The 8,184-nt window shown below is 37.1% G+C and overlaps 1 protein-coding gene across 1 annotated transcript; it reads right to left on the reverse strand.

Annotated features, from left to right (window-relative positions):
* Nucleotides 1-76: 76 nt before the first annotated feature.
* LOC105229271 (dolichyl-phosphate beta-glucosyltransferase) lies at nt 77-1,697 on the reverse strand. The gene is made up of 5 exons (XM_011209440.4): nt 1,456-1,697; nt 1,223-1,397; nt 954-1,159; nt 709-896; nt 77-635 (listed from the first exon to the last, which is right to left on the reverse strand). Exons 1-5 carry the CDS (start codon nt 1,525-1,527, stop codon nt 290-292), a joined length of 987 nt encoding a protein of 328 aa, XP_011207742.2. The 5' UTR covers nt 1,528-1,697; the 3' UTR covers nt 77-289.
* Between the last annotated feature and the right edge of the window lie 6,487 nt (nt 1,698-8,184).

The raw sequence follows: 8,184 nt of genomic DNA on the forward strand, positions 1-8,184 counted from the left end.
TAATTTATAACTGTCCACCTTTTACAAAAAGGGCAAATTGATTTACAATAGAAACTTATACTTAAGATTTTATTTACTGAATTTTTAGGTAAATAACTTGGTTACCCAGACTTTATTACTTCTTTTTTCGAGAAAATGCAAATATTTATTAAAAAAAAAAACATTCATCAGTTTGGTTTACTTTTAGAATACTTAAATATGTATTGTTTTAACAATCGTGTTTCAATAATGCAGTAGTACTGGAACGTAAGTTTGCGCGAATTTCTTATTAAAATTAAATTATTGACTTTTATGACACATGTTCTTTATTTTGGTCACATAGTTGCCATGCTCCGATCGTATACCTGAACCATATCAAAAATAAGTCAACTCCCATTTGAATCCAGGACCAGACCGGCGTCAATTTAGAGCCTTCAATTTCTTTCCAATTTACTGCCACCTCAGCTATTGGCATCTTCAAGCGTTCCGCTATGTATAGAAGCTCTACATCGAAAGCCCAACGTTCTACGTGTAAATTTTTAAATAAAGTATGTGCAGCGGAACGAGTTAGTAATTTGAAGCCACATTGGGTATCTCGTATACTTCGGACTGCAAAGAGCCATACAAGGAAATGAAAACCGTGCATAAGGAGTGTTCTGTTAAAAATATATGGAACAAAATCATAATGCTGCAAAACACACACTTGCAAAGTAAAATCGCATTACTAACCTGAATAGACTACGTGATGCAATAGCATCTTGCTCAAGATGTGAGCGCGATCCTACCACAATTCCATCTGACTCCCAATCTTTTGTAATACTCTTCATATTATTTTCCAACTTATCGTAATCGGAAAATTTTGTCGCACCATCTGCGTCAGCAAATAATAAGTATCGGCCTCTTGCACTTAGCATTCCCTTCAAAAATACGTATAATTAAAAAATAATATAATAACTCAATACTTGTTCAACTACCAAACGAACAGCTCCACCTTTGCCTCGGTTGTCCAAAAGCTCTAACACTCGAAATTTGTTCACGGTGTAGCGCTTTGAATACTTTAATGCAAGCGAAACTGTGCCATCACTGCTCCCATCACTAACGACAATTACTTCGTAAGTAAATGTCTCATCTTTCGCTTTTTCCTCTAAAAAACTCATGCATTCTTCCAACATTTTTGGCACTGAAAAACACAAATTGTATTTAATAATTTTTTTGAAAATGTATTTTTAATCGTTTTACTCACACCGTTGTTCTTCGTTATAAGCTGGTATAATAACACTTAAATGGACTGTTGGTGCATCTTCCACAGGGGGGAAATCAACATTTTGTATCTTTATCGGGTCAAGGAAATGCTTTTCCTCCTTACGTCTTTTAATAACAGGAAATGGTTTTGTTATAGCTTTTTGTATAACAAAAAGCTGAAATATTTTTTAAATGTATTTCCAAAACAAATATATATTCAAAAACATATCTTACCACAGCTAGGATTCCAGCTACCAATGACAAGCCGGCGATTAGTATCACCTGCACCACTTGGACGAAAGCCATTAAATAAAGGTTATGTTAATATTGGAATATTTAAAATATAATTTCCATCATCTAGTTTATAACGAAAACGGTAGCAATCAGAACGCCACGTAATTTATCAAAACTCTGCAATTGTACGCGATATCAATCAGCTTATTTGTTGTCTAAAAAACAGCCGTTCTGCCACTTGTCACTTGAATACTTCGTTCACAATAAATTGAAATTGCGAATAGCCAGTTTACTTCTCTGCTTCAAACTATTCGACGCTGGGTGCCGCGCTTATTTGGTTGTGAGCCATGATACAGTCAAAGCGAAGAACGCGGAGAAGATCGAAAACAATTATTTATCAGAGAACATCACCACACATAATGCCAAAATCAGCTGTTTAACTTTGTTTTTATAATTCAAAATATAATTTTAAAATACTCCAGCCAATAAAAATGTGTTTTTTTGCAACGGCCTGTGAATGTTGTGTTTTTGAGTGAGATCTGCATACGAATAAATTGTAAAAAAAAAATTAAAAAATGAAATCTAAAGACAATCTTGAGAAATACTTAAAGGTACTTTGAAAATAACAATTGAAAGATACTTTCGTAAAAAAAAGACATTTCCAACCACACAACTTTATGTAATTAAATTCTGATTTTTATTTTTTTATTTCTAGCAGAGAAGGCTTAAGGAAATTGTGCAATGCAAAGAATTATGACTAAGTGCTCCTGGAGTGTTTTTGAGAAATCTCAATATATCTATTGACGGTAAGTGAATTAATTATTTATAAAAATTTCAAACTGTAAGTTCTGGTTTCTTGTTGGACAAAAATCATTTACATAACTTTACTTAATACTTCTTTTCATAGCAAACGAGAAATCAGTTAACCTTATAAAAATAAATAAATAAGAAAGCCACCGCATGTTAGATGTTCTGGTTGGATTTATATAAACTAGTTATATGTGTACAAACATTTAGGCATTTGGAATTGATTTAAGATTTAATGTCATTAGAAGAAAACATGAAACACAAAGATATTGGCATGCGATTTGAGATCATATCTGCAATCTATGCGTACGTACATGCTATATGTACATATATTCTTACTTGCACACATACATTGACACCTCTAGAATACTAATAGAATAGAGCTTGTTTGCTCGTCCTTTTTTGCTAAAGAAATTGGTTGGCGCAATTTCTCTGATTTCTCCTCTCTCCACTGCTCCACATGTGTATGTATGTACATAAGGGTGTGAGTGCTTGTACAGTGTGTCCTTACCCTTTTGTAAATAAAAAACACTTGATGTGATTTTTATGATGTGCGTTAAATGATTAGGCCTCTTGAAATGGTTTTAAGTAGACGAAAAGGGTTTACTATTTCAAATGGTCAAGTTTGTTAGCATGTTGTCACTCGCATGACACCACCACTAAACTAAATAGCGATGGGGATGTGATTGGCGTCGAGAGAAGCTATGCGTGAAGTTAATTAATTGTGTAAACACGTTGGAGGGGCTTCAAATTCGGCCAAGACAAAAGACCGGGGAAGAGATAAACTTTGCTAAACATTTTTACGAGTAAAATGATCTCTTTTGTGGAACGCTAAGCGCTGCTTGATACCATGGCTTACTTTGCGGAAGCTGGATGCCAACACATCAAGTGAAGTCGGCCATTTTGTAAACACACAGCTTCGTCAGGCGCCATTTGGACTCACAGTATGCAAATTGGGCAAACGGTAACAGCCAATGTGTTTGTGCGTATGTATGTTTGATGTGCAATTCATGCACACGTACACATACTCGTACATACATGCTGTATACGAGTAAATTTCGTGTGTTTCGTGCGATTTCCAAGGAGATTTCAAAGCAATATGTGTGTGTCTGCATGAGCAGGAGTGTCTGTGAGTGCACATTACAAATCCATTTAAATGCAAACATGTAAATCCAAGCTCGCCATTCGCCAATGTGTCGAGATTCGTTATGGCAGCTTGGCGCCCACACTTCTTGGCCTTTGTTCCTGGCCAGCCACCCTCTACAGTTGCGAAACAATTTAAAGCGCTTTAAACTTTGTAAATTCCGGCGCTAAGGGGAGGTTGACCGACCGCCAGTTGATTACAATGGCGAGGGTTGAAGCTTATGGGTGCGCAAGTACGAGCACACGGGAGTTAGCGTCTCGGCTATCAGCGAATAAACAGCAAGCTCTCAGTCAAACAAGCGGGACGTTGCGAACATTTCCAACGACGCGTTTTAAGTTCTATTTGTATAGCCAGAAGTACACGTACACACATACGCACGCACATATACAAACATACATAAATATATTATATTATTTTAGTATACAGCGAGTAAAGCGGGTCTGAAGTCAAGCTCGTGTGTTTGTCAAATGTTCCAAGGTACACATAATCATTGTCATCATTTTCAGTTATTTCGATGTTCATATTGCCGTTATTTGTATCTACATACACACATGCTTAAATACCTACGGACAACAACACGCAAACAAAAAAGCGCACACCAACAAGCACACACATACCCAATCGTACAATCGTACATCTGCAACTTACATATTCAGTTTTCCTGGCAGTTGGCAGTTGACTGGAGCAAATATTGTTCTTGGCATCCTCGCAGTCGTTCCGTTATTGCTAATGTTTGCCTTTTAACTTTTTTAACGCAAATATTTGTAGTCGGGTCCGCCTCTCGCCCACCGCCCTGTTAAAAATCGCTCATTTTCAAGCTTTTGTTCTTGCTTCTTGCTTTGCAATGTGTTCGTTGTTGACATAATTTTGTATGATTTCGATTCGAGTTTGGACTCGGACTGGACCTCAGCCGAACCAGCATCCGAACTGAGGGATCAAGGGACTGCGTTTCTTTTGGCTGAGTTGGTGTATGTGAATGGATTTTTGATTTAGTCGCTCGAGTTGCTGAAAATTTGCTTGTTTCTGTTTGCTTATACATACATATGTATATACAAATGCATGTATGTATGTATGTGCGTGCATATGTATAGCTGCGTTGTTTGCCCTCGCTTTTCGTTTAATAATTCGATGTTTTAGTTTCTTTCGCCCGCGTCTATTTGCTCATTGCTGAAATTGTAACTCAATTTATTTGTTTGCTTTTTGTGCCAAACAGTTTTTTAGTTGAAAGACTTCTGTTGACTCGTGCTTCATTTCGTCTTACATAATTTTTGTATCCAAAGGAGTGAATGTACACATCTGCTGGGGCTAAATTTGGAGGTCGCACGTGTCTCGCGTAACCAAGGGCCTCGACGAAAATCTAAAATTTTGTGAAGAATCGGCAAGTTCTCGGAAAGACGTCCTTAAAAGAAGTACTATTCAATATATCCAAATGTTTGTGGTCGTCTTCTGCTAATGATAAGTTAAGTTGAATAAACCTTGTGAACTTCCAGTTCATTTTACAATATTGCCAACAGCCATGTTAAAACTTATTTTATGTTAGAGTTGAATAAAGTTCCCAAAGCTTTGTCATTTTCCCAGATGCAAATCCATCCCCATGTTTGTATGTCGGTATGTGTGTATGTGGAGATGTGCCTCTAATTGCGTAATGTGCTCATATGCCTGAAAGGCTCCGCAATCAATTACCAAAACGAAGGGAACACAAATTTAGAATATGTCAACTTGTTGACATCCGAACAAATGAGCGCATTCAAATCAGTCGTGCGTGGGCCAAACAGCCCGCATGCAACACACATGCAAAGATATGGAAACTATGTATGTGTGTGTATTTCAAGTATTTGATTTAGGTTCGACTTTTAGTAACGAACCCAAAATGGTCATGTAGCTTTGGTCGAAGAAACCAGCCAGCTAACTTGTACTTATTACTTAAATCAAATATATTCGATTTTCGATGAATCGATCATATTTCTCCTGAAGTCTAAATAATGCTCTTGTGAGAGGATATTCTGGTCTAGACGCCTAAGTTTTAGGATTCTTCAAACTAAGATAAAGGATAATAAAAATGGGAGCTGCAAATAAAAACAATAGTTTTACTTCCTTTTTAACTTTTTCGAATTTTTTAAAAAATACTTAAAAATAAAATTTCGCTATGTATTTTGTGAGAGATGTACTATACAACTAAGATTTTTATCGAATTTCAAAGGAATCGGTTAAGCTGAACTTGAAATGTCATGTCAACCCACACAAAAAAGTAATTTCGAGAATAACGCGTTTAAATTTTGTGAAACGCTTGGCGTTTGACGTTACAAAATCGGCTGCGAAAATAATTCGAATTTTTAAATATCCCTTGAAGAGTATAAGGACATTTTTAAGGTCTAAACTTTGAAAATTAAAAAAAAAATCGACTTTTTCAAACACCTCAACCAGTATACCCCTAAACAGCCCAATCGTTGTTAGTTTGTAGTAGCAAAAAAGATATAAAGTCGATCGTCCTAAATGTGTCGCCGAGTGCATTGAGGGTGTCTTTTAAGTCTGGTCTGGCAGCAAATTTAAGATTGAGGAAATTTAAACTACTAACGTGGTTTAAGCTCTAAGTGGATATGTTTTATTTTCGTGTTTTCGTAGTAAAATTAAGTTTTTGTTGGCCGAAAGGACATCTGGTCGAAAGTCAAGAATAGCGTTGTAACGTTGTTTATGTGAACCCAAAATGAATAAAGTTGTTATTTTGTGGTGGCATCAGGAAATACGCTTCAAACAATTTTCCAGGTTCACGATCTTTTGTAGAGCCGTGGATTTGAATATTGAGAAGAGCTGTCAATTGTTAAGCTTCCGGAGGCAGCCTGATGTTGGATTTAAAACTTGCGTCTGAAGAAAGTAGTTAATGTGTGTGACCGACTATGAAGCTGACTTTAGAACTGAGTTTATATAGAACCTGAAGCACTTTTTATGAGATTTGTGAACATTTCTAGCTTTTCTCTGATCAAAGGTGAGGAATAATTGAATATTAATCTATCACTAGCACATATTCACACACATTCGTACTTGAATTTGTGCAAGCGAGGAAAATAGCCAAACTCCATATTATTCACCATGATAAATGGTTTAACAAATGCAATCTACTGCTGCCCTGTATATTACATACTCGCTACATGAGAGGCAGGCGTTACCCGTACATGCCAAATTTCATTATAATAAATGGTAACCTTGTCCAATATGCGAAATTCATTTTTCAAGCTGTAAAAATGAATGTTTAAATGAATACTTGAGTAGATGAATTGAGGAGCGAAGTTTGTTTTTGTAAATGGTCAACTACAGGAAGCTCACTTAAGTACATATATGTAAATACATACGTACATACATGCATATGTACATGCCTGATTGTTGTATGTACGATTAGAGCACGGAAATTAGAATTCTCATACATATGTGTACATGCATATATGCGCACATACAAACACACATACATATGTACTTAAGCGAAAATGGGACTTTTAAAAGTGAAATCAAAATTTCATTCGCAAATGTGCTTGTAAATCGCTTTGAAAGAAAACCCCAAACAATACAAAAGCAGAGCCTTGGGCGAGAAGTAGAACGGCACAAAGGAGAAAAACGGAAATTTATCAAATCGAATCTTTTGTAGCCGATCAGCGCCTTAACGTATGCCGCAAATAATGACTGCAGGTCTATGTAAACAAATGCACATGCCAAAGCGTTTGTTTGCCGAACTCTGTGCTGGCTGCTCCGACTCGTTTCTTTTATCTCATTTCTGTGAAGTTCCACCCCACCTGCACCTGAATAAGAGGCCTATTGTCCAACAGAAGCAACTAAGCAAAATGAATTGTAAATTGCAAATGGCTCAAATGGCTTAAGGGGGCCAAGGAGCACTGTCCAATGAGGATTTTGAATGTAAATGGCGTCTAGTGTACACAAAGCATGTACGTATGTATGTACCCTGAGGGGAAAATCTGAACAGGCCGCAAAATTTCTGGCTCAGAGGCTTCGCTATTTAAATTCATTCACATAGCCTATTAAATGGAGCAACAAAATCACTTAAGTTACTTAAAGTGTATATTGTTAGAAGGACGCCAATACTGAAATCCAGGTTCCTCAGGTTAAGGTCGTGCCTATTGTAGATACATTAGTGAACAGCTTTTGAAAATTGTCGCGGCGTTGGCTGGGTCTAATCGCATTGGTAGCTGAGCACATTCGTTTTCGTGGACACAACTGTCGTGTCTATACGAGAGTATCTAGAGAAAATTAAAATGTATTTGCTCAGTTTCGATTCGAATTATGATGTGCATCGACCGACGAATAAGCACAGCTTACTCATTCCCGATTGGAACTGGACGAGTTCGGAACAAGCATTTACAAATTCGGAAAACTACGAATGCTTATCACATCCCTCCAAAAGCGGAATAGCCTTGAGTCGTCTGAAAATGATTGCCTTTCATCGGCCTTTTCAGGCAAGGAAACAAAAAAATTTCGGGATCATACTCAAAGGTCCATGATTCGTCAGCTGTGATTACGTAATACAAAAATTGGGGGTCACTCACGGAAACATGTCGCGCGATAATGTTTGTCCTGATTCTGCAGGTATTCGGAGACAACTGACCGCCCGTTCGTTAGCTAGGAACGCCCTCTACCGAATCCAGTCGATCCGCGCTCGCTCCGAAGTAGAGTCGCGGCGGAAGAGAATCAATCCTATTTCTTTCCGGAAAAACCTTGTAAAATAGAACCTTGGTAAATATTTCATCATTGTTGGAGTGCCCAAAGCCAAATAT

The sequence above is a fragment of the Bactrocera dorsalis genome, unplaced genomic scaffold (assembly GCF_023373825.1).
Source record: "Bactrocera dorsalis isolate Fly_Bdor unplaced genomic scaffold, ASM2337382v1 BdCtg073, whole genome shotgun sequence".
Lineage (NCBI taxonomy): Eukaryota > Metazoa > Arthropoda > Insecta > Diptera > Tephritidae > Bactrocera > Bactrocera dorsalis.